This window comes from Pecten maximus, chromosome 1, assembly GCF_902652985.1.
Source record: "Pecten maximus chromosome 1, xPecMax1.1, whole genome shotgun sequence".
Classification (NCBI taxonomy): Eukaryota; Metazoa; Mollusca; class Bivalvia; order Pectinida; family Pectinidae; genus Pecten; species Pecten maximus.
Genome location: NC_047015.1, coordinates 52,827,340 through 52,844,883, shown reverse-complemented (window position 1 = coordinate 52,844,883; position 17,544 = coordinate 52,827,340). Strand labels below are relative to the sequence as shown.

Genomic DNA, 17,544 nt, shown 5'->3' with positions numbered 1-17,544 from the left:
AGTTATGTTTTGTTCATATTTAGCACCATTGACCTTGACCCTTTTCTTGGAATCCTGAAACACGAACAAATCAGAAGTATACTCATACTTAACCTTTATATAAAGTTTGATGAAGATCTGTCAAAGAATGGAGTTGCTAGATGTTGCAATTGAATCGGGACGAGAGGGGACGTTGGTATTTTAGGGGAGTGATGTATATCTGTGTTAGTCTCCTTGTGATAACGGGGAACTGATGCCGACATTATAGTGTTACCTCACTGAAGCATACTGCCGAAGACACCAAACAGGACACCTCACCCGGTCACATTATACTGCCAACGGGCAAACCAGTCGTCCTTAAATGAAACAATGACCTTTAAATTGATGATTCCATGGACAAAGGTAGCGGCAACTATGATTGACATATACAGTCTTGGGATACATGCTTCCAAATGCTCCTTCAATATTCTCTTTAGATGTCCATGCTATTTATCTCATAGAACACATTAGAGCGAACGGTGTAAGGAGAGCAACTATCTATTCTGACTATGTTTATCAGTCTTAGCAAACCAGTCGCCCAACTGCTAATATGATGAAATTTAGGCAGAAGAAACGACATTTTAACTCGCCCTGGAAACTATTCTTTATCTGCAGAGCACTACAAGTGAAAATTCAAAATGACTGGCTATCGGCTTTTCAGTTTTCCGATCAGTCACAAAATCGAATTTTCTTAGAAATATAAATAAAAGAGATTGTTTGCGGACAGATTGAGGGGAGCCTGGCCTCAAATGAGTTTTGCTATTTATAGGACGTTAATACTGAACCAAACCAAACGTCGGACGAAAGGCGATTTGAACAGCCAAACATCATTGGTGGGCTAAAAAGATACTACTTTGAAGAGAGAACACATCATCAAGGTTTTTTTTATGTATTTAGAATCACTAATGAATCCGAAAGGATACATGTTTAATTCATTATGGCTTCAATTTCTTTTAAAAGGTGTTACTATCTTGCGTGTCTTTTACGCAGTCCTTATCAAGCAAAAACAGATGTAAAGAAACTTGGTTTGGTTTGGTTTGATTTGTTTAACGTCCTAGGGTTTGGGTTTATTTATTTAAAGCCCTATCAACAGTTAAGGCCATTTAAGGATGGCTCCCGTGCATGCGATATGTATGCGTGTGGTGAGTGTGCGATATGTTAAGGACTGCTATAGTCCGGGACTTTTGCCGATTTATAATGCTACCTCACTGAAGCATATTGCCGCAGTCATCAAGCAGCAGGACACGTCACCCGGTCACATTATACTGACAACGGGCAAACCAGTCGTCCCACTCCCTAAAATGCTGAGCGCTAAGCAGGAGTAATGACTACCATTTTTCAAGACTCTGGTATGTCTCGGCCAGGGGATAGAACTCACAGGGACGAATGCTCAACTACAGGCCAAAAGCGAGGATTTTCAAGACAGACACTAGGAAGAAGAAAGTTGTTTAGAACGAAAAGAAAAGATAAGATGCCAAACGTAGTCGCCTCTTACAATCATGCAATGGGGGAAGCAGGTACCATTTTCGCACACATTAACACAAAGGTAGAGCTAGCTACTGTATCGTAAACATTTTTTTTCCAAATTCCCACTGGCGTTCGACAAGGCTCTCCAAATTTGGTAATCCTTTTTGCAAATATTTAATAAAAAATAAAAAAAGTTAAGTGAAAGTAACCCCGGAAAAATAAGTGATAAAGTTAATACCATTATGAAACTACAAGTCTATTCAACAACAGCACAGACGTTGCAGCCTTTAGTGTGAAGGATTGCTCTCTGAAACGCATCAAGCTAATATTTGTATTTCTTAGTGCTGCAACGATACGCTTCTCTCACGATACGATACGTATCACGATACATTTTTTTCTCTCAAATGATCAATGAAATAAATTCAAAGAAAACTTTCCACGGTTTACTATTTTCACGATACATTTTTTTTCTCAAATGATCAATGAAATACAATTCGAAGAAAACTTTCCACGGTTTACTATTTTCACGATACATTTTTTTTCTCAAATGATCAATGAAATAAAATTCAAAGAAAACTTTCCACGGTTTACTATTTTCTCAAGTAATGGTACATCACATTACTTCATACAACCGCTCATACAAATTCGCAATTGTCATATTTTGACTACTTTACAAGTCACAGTTCTTTTTCAAAAACTGTTCGCTGTTACTACTTCAGGTGCAGTGGAGAACACTTTCCCACTGGGAACTGAGGTCCCTTGAATGCATACGTGAGATCTAGCCAATTTAGCAATGTGTGGATAGATATGTTGGCTATCTTTCCACCAATTGAGAGGGTTTGAATTCAGGGGTAAGCAAGGTTCAGCTCTGTATCTAATCACTTATTCTCAAGCAAGAACAGATAAAGGCTCCCTTGCTTCGGTCTTCCATTGCAGATCTTTTCCTCTTGTCGCTGGTTTTTGGGGTACCACTTGTAAATAATGTATTAAGATATCACAACTGCATTTGTATACTATTTACTATTAAATGGTCAATATATTTTAAAGAAACGTAAACATGTTACACGAGAAACAAATTTCATTTTTAATTTTAATCATTGATATATAATTATAACGCAACTGTCATCAGCAGTAGAAAAAACCCTGGCATAGGTTCATCTGGCAGTACAGGAAGAGTATGAAGGGTAGCTTGACCTGCTGGACTAGCTGGCTCAATCCCAGGTTCTTGCTTGATAATGACTTTGAGGAAAATAAAAACATTACAGAGTATTATATTTTTGTTTTGTTATTTTTATACATTTGCAGATATGTATCTACTCTCTATGTTGTCACGAATCACTGACTTTGCTTGTGATATCATATGGGAATCATAATCATCATTTTCTTTGACTGCCTTAAGCAGCATTTCTTTCAACGGCTGAATCCTTGAAACAGTTGGGATATGCTCATCACACATTATGGTTGTGATCGTCTTCAGGGGTTGCAACATTTCAACAAGAGCTTCAGCTCGAGATATTTCTTGATCTGTCATTGTTACAAGTTCTTTCATGTTCTTTTTAACTTCCTTTAACATTAGTGTAGCAAAGATGGCAGGCTGCTGTTCAAGATAACGGCTAATCATGTCATAGCTGGAGTTCCATCTTGTCTTTACATCATTCACTAGTTTGTGTCTAGGGAGTCCTAAAGCTTTCTAATTTTCCTCAAAAAATTGGTTGAACTAGAATGCATGAATGTGAGTACTCTCTTCATTCTCCCTGTCAGTCTGGATACAGGTTGCAAATCCATGCAGGTTTATAAATGATATAATTTCCAATTTTGCAAGCCTTTGCAATGTTCGAGTTTTCCACAGCATCCTTGAGTACTGATGCCAGGTTTGGTTTGGTTTGGTTTATTTTGTTTAACGTCCTATTAACAGCTAAGGTCATTTAAGGACGGCCTCCCGTGCGTGCGACATGCATGCGTGTGGTGAGTGCGTATGTGTGTTTTGGGAGGCTGCGGTATGTTCGTGTTGAGTCTCCTTGTGATAGGCCGGAACTTTTGCCGATTTATAGTGCTACCTCACTGAAGCATACTGCCGAAGACACCCAGCAGCACACCCCACCCGGTCACATTATACTGACAACAGGCGAACCAGTCGTCCCACTCCTAATATGCTGAGCGCCAAGCAGGAGTAGCAACTACCATTTTTAAAGACTCTGGTATGTCTTGGCTAGGGGACAGAACCCAAAGCCTTCCTCACAGCGGCGAACGCTCAACTAAAGGCCAAAAGTGAGGCATTGTCAAGGGAGACATTAGGAAGAAGAAAGTTGTTAAGAAGAGAAAAGATAAGATCCCAAATTTAGCCAGGTTTTCAGCTGTGTGTGACTCAAATAATGATCTGGTTTGTAGCACGACTCCTTGAAGTTCCCATTCAGTATTAATGGAATGGGCTGTTATGGTTATGTAACTTTGTACTGCTCTGGGAGGTCAAGCCATCTGTAGTCAAAGTGATATCCCCTGCTAGATTCAGTTCATGCTGTATCTGTTATGTGTGTGTATGGACATGACTCAACACAGATCAACAGTAATACCATGTATTCACTTGAGGTCATTTACATCAATGTGTACATGCCGCCATGCCTGTCGGAAGAGGCCAGAACGAGGCTCGCTATAGTCTATATCACATAAGTGATTGTAGTCCGTTTCAATAAACTAGTACACAACATCTCCCCTCAAGTTTCTGAGTATTATATACATACTTCATAAAAGGTATTATTAAAACAAGTAAAACTAACTCGAAAAGTTACTGACTAGATATTTTCCTAATATCTGACACAAACTATTGCATTAACTAACAAACAACATTTGACTAGAAGTCTGAATTGAACTTGAACACATAAATGAATTACATATCCATTTTCTGTGGGACCTTCGAAACCCTACCACTGCGCGTTCTAACTACACTTGGCTCAACTGTCTTTGACACGTTAGGGCTAGACACACTGACACTAACAGGCTTCCCCGGGGTGCCAACTACCATCTGACTAGAACAATTTTTAGCAAAGGATTTTAGCACAGTTTGTTCATTTGGAAAATTATGCATTCCTTCTGGCTCATCGGGTTCCAGGTTTTCAGGTTCCAGCATTAAGTGACGACGATTCCTTCTAACTGTGCCAGAGGGGCCGTTTACGAGGAATGACCTGTCTGACACTGGTTCTCTAATGGTACCACTATATCCTCCTCCTGGGCCAGATACCCACACCATATCACCAGAGCGTAGCGGTGGGCGTTCCTTAGCCCTTTGGGACCTATCAAAGTTTTGCTTCTGCAACACGCGGTGCTCGCGTTCTTTGGCTCGAAAGTCTGTCAAGTCGGGCCACTTAGGTTCCAGATTATTTGGATTTTCTGGAAGAGTCGTTCTGATTTTACGACCCATTAACAGCTCAGCTGGACTGTGTCCACATCTGAGGGGTGTCGCGCGATATGCCAACAGGGCGAGATACGAATCCTTAGAACCACCAAATAAACGTTTTACCGTTTGGACAGCCCTCTCTGCTTCTCCGTTGCCCTGAGGGTGATGAGGGCTGCTTGTCCTGTGGATGAATCCATACTTGTCTGCAAACTGTTGAAACACAGCGCTCGCGTACTGCGGTCCGTTATCGGACACTAGTGTCTCTGGTATGCCATGTCTTGCGAACATGGACTGTAAGTGCAGTACAATGTCCGGTGATGTTGTCGAACTCAATTTCGCCAACTCGATATACCTCGAGAAATAATCAACTACGAGAAGGTAGTTTGACCCTTTCCAATGAAAAAGGTCGGTGCCCAATTTCTGCCAAGGGCGTTCAGGGAATTCTGAGGGTTTGAGCGGTTCTGGAATGTCCGCCCTCTTTCTGATGCATGTAGTACAGTTCTTAACAACGTCCGCGATTTCACGATTCATTCCAGGCCACCATACAGAGTCCTTGGCGCGTTCCCTACACTTAACAATACCCTGATGACCGTCGTGTAGTTTCTGCATGATTTCAGCGCGAAGTGACGTAGGAATGACTAAACGATTTCCTCTGAGAAGCAGACCTTGACAGACCGACAACTCGTCCTTCACTTGCCAGTAGGGTCTAGTTGCGACCGAGATAGACGGCTTTTCGTATCCAGGCCAGCCGTCCTGACAGTAACTTAATATGATTCCACAGACAGAATCTTCACGGAGTTTTAGTCTTATCTCCTCCAACCGTGCTTCTGAAGCCGGTACGTTCATCAGTATACTGTCGACGTATGCTTCTACTTCCTGATGGAAAGATTCCTCCTCTGGGGGTTCTGATTGTCTTAAAGGGGCTCTCGATAGAGCATCAGCAATGTACAAAAGTTTCCCTGGGACATGGTTGATGTCATAATCATAGCGCATGAGACGCATGCGAAACCGTTGAACTCTGGGTGGTAGTTCGGATAAAGGCTTTGATCCAAGCAAAGAAACCAAAGGCTTGTGATCAGTTTCGATCTGGAAATGCATACCAACCAGTAGGTCTGAAAATTTTTCACAGGCCCAAGTCGCTGCCAGAGCCTCCTTTTCAACTTGCGCATATCGTTGTTCTGTGGCATTCATCGCCCTAGATGCGTAAGCGACTGGTTTCCAGTCCTGGTCACTGTTATCTCGCGGTTTCTGAAGTAGAACGCCTCCCAATCCATAAGACGACGCGTCTGCAGATACCTTAGTAGGAGCAGCTGGATCATAGAGCGACAACACCGGGGTGGAACTTAATTCCTGTTTGATCTGTTGGAATGCTGAAGATTGTGGCGGTCCCCATAGCCAAGTCGTGTCCTTTTGTAGAAGGTCTCTGATAGGCTTAGATTTTTCCGCGATATTGGGTGAAAATCTTCCCAGTTGATTAACGATACCCATGAATCGTCGGACTTCAGACACGTTGCTGGGGGCCTCAAATTTCAATATGGCTTGCACTTTCTTTGGGTCTGGTCGAATCCCAGTAGAGTCAATGATGTGCCCTACGAATGTTACCTGTGGTTTGGAGAACTCACATTTCTCCTCATTCAATGTGACACCAGCTGTCTCAAGTTTTTTCAACACGCTTTCAAGTCTTTGGTCATGTTCCTCTTGATTAGTACCAAATATGAGTACATCGTCCATTTGGCACACTACTCCGAGCTCACTATCAAGTAACTGTGACATGCGTCTCTGGAAGTGCTCCGGGGCTGACGAGATACCAAATGGTAAGCGGTTAAAGCAATACCGTCCAAAGGGTGTGATAAATGTTGTCAGTAATCTTGAGGTTTGTTCTAGAGGAATCTGCCAGAATCCAGCTTTCGCATCTATTTTCGAAAACACCTTAGCACCGGTCAGACTGTGTAAGGTTTGTTCCACACTTGGAAGTTGATGGTGTTCTCTACGCACTGATTTATTCAACTGAGTAAGGTCTACACATATGCGAACTCTCCCATCTTTCTTAGGTACGACCACTAGACCGGAACACCAATCTGTAGGTTCCACTACTGGAGAAATAACGCCCTGCTGTTCCATTCTCTGAAGTTCGTCCTTCACCTTGTCGAGTAATGGTAAGGCTACCCGTCTAGCCGTTGTAATAGCATAGGGCTTTGCGTCCTCTCTTAATTCAATCTTGTATTCTCCATGAAACTTACCAAGTCCACTAAATAGCTTTGGAAACTGTTTCTTTTTCTCTTCAATCTGGACTGACTGTTGATGTATGTCTGCGACTGTTTTAACCAAGTTAAGTTTCTCTATAGCAGGTCTACCTAGTAATGCTCTGTTCAAAGTTTTGATGACATACACTTCTGTTGTAGCTTGTACTCCCTTCTCTGTAGTGAGAGTGCTCATGAATTTACCCAAAACTCTTAATCGGTTTTTTCCTGGGCCCTGTAGTAGTTTAGAAGTTTTCTCTAACTCCAACCCTTTTAACTTGTTGAATGTCACTTCCGGTATGGCAGTGACGTCTGCTCCAGTGTCTATTTTAAACTCAACCGGCAGACCATCCATACATAAACTAACGGTCCATGGTTTACTGCTATCATCGATAGATCCTAGAAACTGGTATCCATCATCCTTGTACTGCTCAATTTCACTGAGAGTTGTTCTACACTTCTTCTCAAAATGTCCTTTCTTGGAACATTTCCTGCACGTGGCATTAAAAGCTGGACATTTGTCCTTTCTGTGTTTGAAACCACATCTCTGACACTCCTGGTTAGCTTGACCTTGAAACTTACTAGTGTGTGACTTATCATATTGTCTCTTACTGCCATGATGTTTATATCCTTTCTTAGAATTCTTTGACAGTGCATCAACACTAGAACTTGGGGTGGTGGTAGTAACTACAGAGTCTCTGACGACTGTTTGCTGCTTTTTTACAGCTTCACTTTGTCTCACCTGGGCCACAGCTTTCTCCAATGTCAGAGTAGCATCTAGTTGGAGCTTTTCTGATAGTTTACTATCGCGTATACCTACTACGATCCTATCTCGTATCATCTCATCCCTGAGTTGTCCATATTCGCAGTGCTCCACCAGTCCGTATAATGCTGTGATAAAACTATCAGCCGCCTCACCTTCGTTTTGTTTTCTGTGGTTAAATTTGGCGCGCTCAAATATGGTATTTCTCCTCGTGATAAAATACCCGTTAAATCTAGCTGAAACAACGGTGTACTTTTTCATATCGGCAGCACTCATTCCAAATGATTTCACGATATTTTCCGCCTCTCCTCCCATGGAGTAAATAAGGGTATTGACTTGAACAACTTCATCTTTCGTCAGTAGCTCAGACGCAATTCTAAAACGCTCAAAACGTTTAAACCAGGAAGTCCACTCTTCCGGCTTCGAAAATGTGAAGTTTTCAGGGGGTTGAACATGATATGAAGCCATGATTTGTAATATATGCAAGTCAACACGTACCCAAATGGCAAAAGTTCGTTCAGCTAGGCTCCTCTCGTCGAACACGTGGTTCAGATCTACGAACAGGACGATCGTTATTAACCACACTTTTTAACGGCATTCATCGTCAAACTGCCTCTGTGCTGTTGTAGGTTCATTTCTGACACCATGTTATGTGTGTGTATGGACATGACTCAACACAGATCAACAGTAATACCATGTATTCACTTGAGGTCATTTACATCAATGTGTACATGCCGCCATGCCTGTCGGAAGAGGCCAGAACGAGGCTCGCTATAGTCTATATCACATAAGTGATTGTAGTCCGTTTCAATAAACTAGTACACAACAGTATCTTTGTCAGTTTCACTGTAGATTTCCGTGATCACGTTATCATATCAGAAAAGTAAGTTCTAGATGGTAATTGATATTTGGGCTCCAAGGTATTGATCATTTTCCCGAAACCTTTCGATTCGACCACGGAGAATGGCATCACGTTACTAATAACAAATTCACAAATATTACGTGATATTTCTAGTGCCCGAGGCGATGACATTGGGGTCTCCCAAAACACACATACGCACTCAACACACGGATGTTGCACGCACGGGAGGTCGTCCTTAAATGACCTTAGTTGTTGGGGTCTTCTTTATCACGCCATGCAAACTTAATAACAGAAAACCGGAAACGGCCTGATCCGGAAAACCGTAGGCGTACCGTGATGCGAGAAAAAAATAAAACAGTGAACCGAACCGTGCCATTTATACCGTGATATATCGTCTCACGGATTCCCGTTGCAGCACGAGTTACTATTTCTACTGGATCCCTTAATCCTGTATTCACAGTGAATATATTTTTCTGGCTTTACAAAGCGGCAAATCGGAAGTGTACTTATCTCCATTTCTGAAGAGCTCGAAAGAGGAGACTAACTCGGAAATAGCTTATTATGCCCGCTATATTCCTAGACCGTATGTTGATTGTAGAAGGACACTGATGTGGCTCTTCCAAGAACCGTGGAATTTCGCCCATGTCCCTGCCCTGCAGGTAGGGCGTAAGAATTGTACCTGCTGCCCCCATTGCATGATCGTAAGAGGCGACTAAACTTGGGATCTTATGTTTTTACTTCTTTCTTAACAACTTTCTTCTTCCTAATGTCTCCCTTGACAATGCCTCACTTTTGGCCTTTAGTTGAGCGTGCGCCCCTGCGAGGAAGGCTTTGGGTTCTGTCCCCTGGCCGAGACATACCAGAGTCTTTAAAAATGGTAGTTGCTACTTCTGCTTAGCGCTCAGTGTGATGGAACCAGGAGTTCTCTCCCTTTGCTCAGTCAGCGGCGACTTCAGTTACCGCGCTTATTTGTGAGTTTAGAGTTACTTGCCCTTGTTTTTGTTGTTTCCGCCTAAGAGCGGCATGGTTGCAGCATGGCGAGATCAATTCCTTAAACCTAGCTATTTTGTGGCCCCACACGTTGTAAGTGAACATATTTCTAGTATTATATGTAATAAGAATGTTTCATGATTATGTTGAAGCTGTCTACATGATGCATATTCAATATTTTGGGTGCTATAAACAAATTAGACCCTGTGTCGATTTGACAGCGAATAGTGTCGTCTGATCTGCCATGTTGATTTTAAATACCTGTCATTACCATCCAAAATGTATAACCGCTATAGTCCAAGTGACAGCTCATTGTTTGTATCATATATGAGTTTATTACTTTTATTATGGCATTACTATATAGGCCTTATTGTTTTACATATGTCAATAATACACACATAGGAATTTAACTATGCAAATTGTGACTAGTTGAGTAGTGTATAATGTAATACACAAGTCAATGGTGGTTATACACAGGTTATTTTCACTTTTATTATATTTTCAAGTTGCCATATAGATACTTGACTGTTGTAAGTTAGAGATAATGATTTTAGTTATAAATTCTGAGTTTTCTAGAAAATATGCTCTTACTATTAGAGATTGCATCATACTGCACTTTTGAGTGCAAGTTTAGAGCAGGAGTAAGTTGTGTCTGTATATGAGACAGATGTTGTGTCAGGTGATAAGGTAGTTGAAGTTTTGTTATGTTTTCTTAAACAAGCCTCATACATTGAGTTGATTACTAGGATATTACATCAATGTTTAATTAGTGCCAAATGATTCAGATTACTCATTGTAATTAGTCAATTTTAGCAAACCGTACAACCTGTATCTTGGATACATTGTTTTATGTAACAAATAACTCATAGTAATTGTAACTTTGTTTCAATTGCAGGGTTTACTATTTAGTATACAGTATACTGTTTATAGAACTATGTACTCAACACATTTCTGGAACCTTGGTAATGAAGAGTGACTACAGTACAAGGTGCTTTGCTCTGTTATTATAAGCCGGAACAGTAAACCAACGTGACAACCGTCATAACAATGGCTTCATTATGGGATTCCACGTTGCAGGAGCAACGCTTGACAGCCAGCACGGAAACGGAGAGATCTCGCCGTCCAAGAACTCTCACAGAAGGAGGTAACCAGTTGTATGAAGCTACTGTGCAGAAAAGTACTAGTAAGCTGATCCATCATAGAAAGATAATCGAGGATATTATCATGGACTTCGAGTCGATCAAAGATCATCCAGAGATGATTGAAACACACCAACAACGCCTAAGAGAAATTTATGATGAGTATCTACATGAAGTGAAATAATTAATTAGGTACCTTACCTGCATAAACTCTGAGGCGAGCAGTAGAGAGAAGACTGCGCAGGAAATTATTCATTTGAAAGCATTTCATAGAGTTGACAATGTATATAAGGAAATGACAAGGGTTCTCGAGGAGTCAGTAGGAAAAAATAAAATAGAAACACCAGCTGAGGCCCGTTCTCGCACACCTAGCTTGAAAAGCAGTTCAAGGACAAGTTCAAGGACAAGTTGTAGTAGCTCGTTGCTAGCTCGTCAGAGAGCAAAGTTGGAGGCAGCGAAAACTCGGCTAACATTTACTCAGAAGGAGATAGAACTACAGAAGCAACAAGCTCACAGGGAAGCAGAAGCTCTCAGGCAGAGAGTACATTACGAATCAGACCTTCAATATTTGAGATCTCAGCAAGCCGCAGCGGAAGCTCAAGCAGAACTTGATGCCATGTGTAAACAGTTAGAGGATTACGATAATGTCTCAAAACGAGGCTCATTGCCCCTTCCTGCAATGGATTCTAGGGAACGGACAGAAAAGTATGTAAAAGAACACAGTCAGACAGGAACACACGAAAGATCCAACAGAGTTGAGGAAGTCAATGTTGACACTGCCTTTAACCATAACCATTATCAAAGTCTACCTCAGCACACAGAGCAAACATCTAGACCTGTCGCAGGCATCCACATTGATAGTCGTTCAAATTCTGGACCAACAAGGAATCGGTTAGATCCTGACGCACCCAGCTTTCTCCCAGAGAAACACGAGTATTCAGACTTTACAAAGTACTTATTGCGCAAGGACCTGCTTCTTCATAGGTTCACTGCCTTTGATGATAAACCAGAAAACTTTGGGATATGGAAGGCGACTTTCCAATCCGTTGTTAAGGAACTCTGTGTTACTCCTAATGAGGAGTTTGATCTGATAGTCAAATGGCTTGGACCCGAGTCAAAGAAACATGCGTTAAGTTTGAGAGCATCAAATACTACGAACCCAGCCAATGGGCTAAGGAGGCTGTGGGAGCGTTTACAGGAGAGATATGGGTCACCTGAGATGGTGGAATCTAGCCTAAAAAAGAAATTGGAGAAATTTCCCAAATTAAGCAATAAGGACAACAGTAAGTTATATGACTTGTCTGACATTCTATCAGAGGTGGAATCAGGGATGGAAGACCCTCTATACGCAGGATTACTTGGCTATTTCAACACTTCCTCAGGAGTCCTTCCTATTGTAGGAAAATTACCTCACCATCTTCAAGGGAAGTGGACAGTAAGTGCTGCCAAGTACAAGAAAAACAATGGTGTGGCTTTTCCCCCATTCTCACAATTCGTTGCCTTTATCAGAGAAATGAGTTCAATGCTCAATGACCCAGGCCTTGTGTGCAAGGAGACTGGTACACATGCGAGATTTCAGTCGAACATTCGTGTTGCTAAGACACAAGTTGCTAAGACAAAAGTATCTGGTAGCGAGGAAGCTGATAATTCTAAGCAAAATAAGAAGCAGTGCCCCGTGCACAACACTTGTTATCACAGCATTAATCAATGCAGATCTTTCAGACAGAAATCTTTATCGGAGCGCAGGCGCCTTTTAAGCGAGCACGGGATATGTTTTCGTTGTTGCGAATCGAACAATCATATATTTAAAAACTGTAAAGTGTCGATCAAGTGTAAAGAGTGTAACAGCGAACAACACCCTACCGCGCTTCATCCGAGGAACGATACTTTATCTGTACAAAGGAACACCACGAACAAGTTTGGTAAGAGCGACAGTGAAGGTTCGAGCCAGCATGGCGGGGAGAAAGATGATGGCGTGGTAAACAAGTGTACCCGTGTGTGTGGAAGGGAGTTCAGTGGAAGGTCATGTTCTAAAACCATACTAGTAAAAGTTCACCCTACGGACAGACCAGATCAAGCTAGATACATGTATGCTATCTTGGACGATCAAAGTAACCGTACGTTATGCCGACCGTCTTTTTTCAACACTATGAACATTCCAGGAGGGAATATGGAAACGTATACACTTATTTCCTGCAGCGGTAACATTCATACCGAAGGAAGATGTGCAAGTGGATTTTCGGTTTCATCCAAAGGAGGAAATTTTACGGTACAGCTACCCAGTATACTAGAGTGTGCGCAAATTCCAGACAACCGTTCAGAGATACCCACCCCAGAAGTGATCGCGCATCATCGTCACTTAAAGGATGTCGACATACCACCCTTAGACCCAGAATCTGAAATTCTCCTGCTAATAGGTCGTGATGTGCCAGAGGCCCACCACGTCCGCGAACAGATAATTGGTCCACCAAATTCACCATTTGCCCAGAGGATAAATCTCGGTTGGGTAGTTATAGGTAGAGTCTGCCTTGGATCAACCCATCCTCCAGACCCGTTAGACATCTCTGTTCTTAAGACAAGTATATTGAGAGACGGGCGTCCTACATTGTTTCCTCCATGTGACAATCAGTTTAATGTGAACATTATTCGTGAGGAATCAAACATCGGACAAGACGTGTTTAGACAAACACAGGATGACAACAAAGTTGACTTGTCTATAGAAGACAGAGAGTTTCTCAAACTTATGGACAAAGAGTTCGTGAAGGACAGTCAAGGTAAATGGACAGCTCCATTGCCCTTCCGTGAACCACGCCCTAGACTACCTAATAACAGGCACCAGGCCTTGAAACGTGCTCAGATCCTTGACGCATCTCTACAGAGGAATCATATCAAGCGCGATCACCTTGTTACCTTCATGAAGGGAATCTTAGATAATGGACACGCAGAAGTGGCTCCTCCACTTTCTGGGAATGAGGAGTGTTGGTACTTGCCACTTTTCGGCATTTATCATCCCAAGAAACCTGATAAGATTCGGGGAGTTTTTGATTCATCAGCAAAACATGAAGGGATAGCACTCAATGAGGTTTTGATGAAGGGCCCTGATTTGACTAACAATCTCCTTGGAATTCTCTTAAGATTCCGGAAGGAAGATGTGGCTATTAGTTGTGATGTAGAACAGATGTTCTATTGTTTTGGGGTCCGAGAAGATCACCGTAACTATCTTCGCTTCCTTGAAGACAATGATCCAGTAAAGAGAATGATAGAGTACAGGATGTGCAAGCACGTTTTTGGAAATAGTCCGTCGCCTGCTGTAGCAACCTATGGGCTTCGCAAGACTGCTCAGGAGAGTAAGAATGAATGTGGCAGTGATGTTTGTGATTTTATTGAAAACAATTTTTATGTGGACGACGGACTGAAGTCAGTTCCCACTGCTCAAGAGGCAATTAGTTTGTTGAACAGGACAAAGGAGGATTTGAGTAGAGGTAACATCAGACTCCACAAATTTACGTCGAACTGCACGGAAGTTCTCAATGCTATGCCTCCAGAGGATCTTGCCAGTGATCTTAGAAAGATTGAAATCGGCATTGATTCCCTTCCTACTCAACGTAGCCTTGGTCTTTGCTGGATACTGGAGACTGACGTCTTTACATTCAATATACCTACCGAGTCCAAACCGTACACACGTCGCGGAGTTCTATCTACCATAAACAGTTTGTTCGACCCCCTCGGGTTTCTTTCTCCAGTGACAGTACAAGGTAAAATCCTTCTTCGAAACATGGTAGCAGGGACAGTCGACTGGGATCAACCACTACCAGATGAATTTAAAGAAGTATGGGAACAATGGGACACTTCTATTCAGGAGCTGGGCACATTCCAAATACCCCGCAGGTATCCTACACATATCGATACTTCGACAGAGCTTCACATCTATTCAGATGCCTCCGAGAAGGCAATTTCAGCTGTGGCTTATCTCAGATCGGATAATGACATTCATCAACCTCGCTATGGTTTTGTGATGGGAAAGTCAAAGGTTGCTCCTCGTCAAGGTCACACTATACCACGCTTAGAATTGTGCGCTGCTGTCATGGCAGTGGAGATAGCAGAAACTCTCACGGAGGAATTGCCTTTACCTCGAGAATGCGTTTCCTTTCACACAGATAGTAAGGTGGTACTAGGATACCTGAATAACCGTACGCGTCGCTTCTTCGTGTATGTGGCGAATCGAGTATCACGGATTCTGGATTTCAGTACGCCAGAACAGTGGAGATATGTGTCGACCGAGGAAAATCCAGCTGATCAAGGTACACGCTATGTTCGTCCATCACAGTTGATGACAAGTTCTTGGATACAGGGTCCTGCATCATTGAAATCAACATTGTCTGAGCATGATAGGCCAATCCCTGAAGAGACATTCCCAATTGTTACTCCAGAGAGCGATACCGAGGTTAGACCTGAACCTGATGTACAGGTTACGAAAACATTAATCACATCAGAAAGCGTTCTCGGTGTGGATCGTTTTGACAAATTCTCGACGTGGAACAGCATACTTCGTTGTCTTTCATTCTTGTGTCGTTCGACACACAGGATACGGTCGAGGATTACCCCGGACAGCAAGGTCAAAACTAACGACTGTACCATTGCTACTCCTAGTGAAACAAATCAGGAACATTTTGTTCTGAAGCAAGTACAACAGAAGTATTATCCAAGGGAGATAAGATGCCTGACTACCGGACATTCGATTCCGAGAGACAGTCACGTTCTTCGTCTGTCAACATTCTTAGATGAAAATGGTTTGCTTCGAGTTGGAGGGAGATTACAACGGTCAAACTTACCTTACGATGAGAAACGTCCTATTCTTATTCCTGGTTCTAGTCATATTGCTACACTTCTCGTGCGACATTTTCACCAGTCAGTCCATCATCAAGGCAGACAGTTCACAGAAGGTGCCATCAGGGCTGCAGGGTACTGGATCACTGGAGGGAAAAGACTTGTGTCGTTTGTTATTCATCGATGTGTCACATGTCGACGTTTGCGTGGAAAGGTATGTAGCCAGAAAATGGCGGATCTGCCTGCAGACCGATTGACCCCCACACCTCCATTTACATGTGTCGGTGTGGATGTTTTCGGACCATGGAACATTACGACACGACGGACACGGGGAGGTTCAGCATCAAGTAAACGATGGGCAGTCCTCTACACCTGTATGACTACACGAGCTGTACACATCGAGCTCATTGAGGAGATGTCCTCCTCATGCTTTATCAATGCAACAAGGAGGTTTTACGCTGTTAGGGGCAAAGTTCGGGAATTTAGATCAGACTGTGGAACAAACTTTGTGGGAGCAGTGAAGGATCTGAACATCCAAGCTATAAATGTTGGTGACAAAGCCCTACAGGAGTTTCTGGACGAATCGACCTCAGTATGGAAGTTTAACCCCCCTCACGCGTCCCATTTTGGAGGCACCTGGGAGCGCATGATCTGTGTGGTTCGTAGGATTTTAGAAGCCCTCTTGATTGGATGCAAGACCTTAACCCATGAGGTCTTATCTACCTTTATGGCCGAGGTTATGGCTATAGTAAATGCAAGACCACTTGTACCAGTTTCCACGGACCCGGATTCACCTTACATACTCTCACCATCAGTGCTTCTCACTCAGAAAATGGGGAACAATCCGGAATCCTTCGCATACTTAAATGTCAAGGACACTTTCCGTTCTCAGTGGAAACATGTACAGTATCTAGCAGAACAGTTCTGGGGTAGGTGGCGCAAGGAATTTCTCCCTACCATTCAAGTGAAACGAAAATGGACCCAGGGGGAGAAAAACCTACAAGAGGGAGACGTTGTGGTTCTAAAGGATGAGTCTGAAACCAGGAACAACTGGCCTATTGGTATGATCACCCGTACATTCCCAAGTGAGGATACTCTGGTTCGAAAAGTGGAGGTTCGTGTTGTACGCAATGGAAAGACACTAACATTTATTCGTCCGATCTCCAAAATCATTTTGCTGTGTCCAAAACAAGACGAGTAACTTTATCTGTGTGAACAATGATCATGGTCGATCTTGAATTATATGACATTATGTACTAAAATTATATGGTATGATTAGTTCAGGACTGTTAATGAATCCAAAGTAGGATTCCCTAGATCTTGATATTGTTTGTATAATGGTTAGTTTTAATATGGAAATAGAGAGTGATATTATTCATATCAGACGGGGAGTGTGATGGAACCAGGAGTTCTCTCCCTTTGCTCAGTCAGCGGCGACTTCAGTTACCGCGCTTATTTGTGAGTTTAGAGTTACTTGCCCTTGTTTTTGTTGTTTCCGCCTAAGAGCGGCATGGTTGCAGCATGGCGAGATCAATTCCTTAAACCTAGCTATTTTGTGGCCCCACACGTTGTAAGTGAACATATTTCTAGTATTATATGTAATAAGAATGTTTCATGATTATGTTGAAGCTGTCTACATGATGCATATTCAATATTTTGGGTGCTATAAACAAATTAGACCCTGTGTCGATTTGACAGCGAATAGTGTCGTCTGATCTGCCATGTTGTTTTAAATACCTGTCATTACCATGCAAAATGTATAACCGCTATAGTCCAAGTGACAGCTCATTGTTTGTATCATATATGAGTTTATTACTTTTATTATGGCATTACTATAAAGGCCTTAT

At 42.3% G+C, this 17,544-nt stretch overlaps 2 protein-coding genes across 2 annotated transcripts; one reads left to right on the top strand and one right to left on the bottom strand.

Moving 5' to 3' along the window:
- Window positions 1–4,369: 4,369 nt before the first annotated feature.
- LOC117317879 (uncharacterized protein K02A2.6-like) lies at window positions 4,370–8,347 on the bottom strand. The gene has a single exon (XM_033872882.1). The coding sequence runs from the start codon at window positions 8,345–8,347 to the stop codon at window positions 4,370–4,372; it is 3,978 nt and encodes a 1,325-aa protein (XP_033728773.1).
- A 2,818-nt stretch (window positions 8,348–11,165) lies between these two features.
- LOC117317800 lies at window positions 11,166–16,898 on the top strand. The gene has a single exon (XM_033872771.1). It carries the CDS (start codon window positions 11,166–11,168, stop codon window positions 16,896–16,898), a length of 5,733 nt encoding a protein of 1,910 aa, XP_033728662.1.
- The last annotated feature ends 646 nt before the right edge of the window (window positions 16,899–17,544 follow it).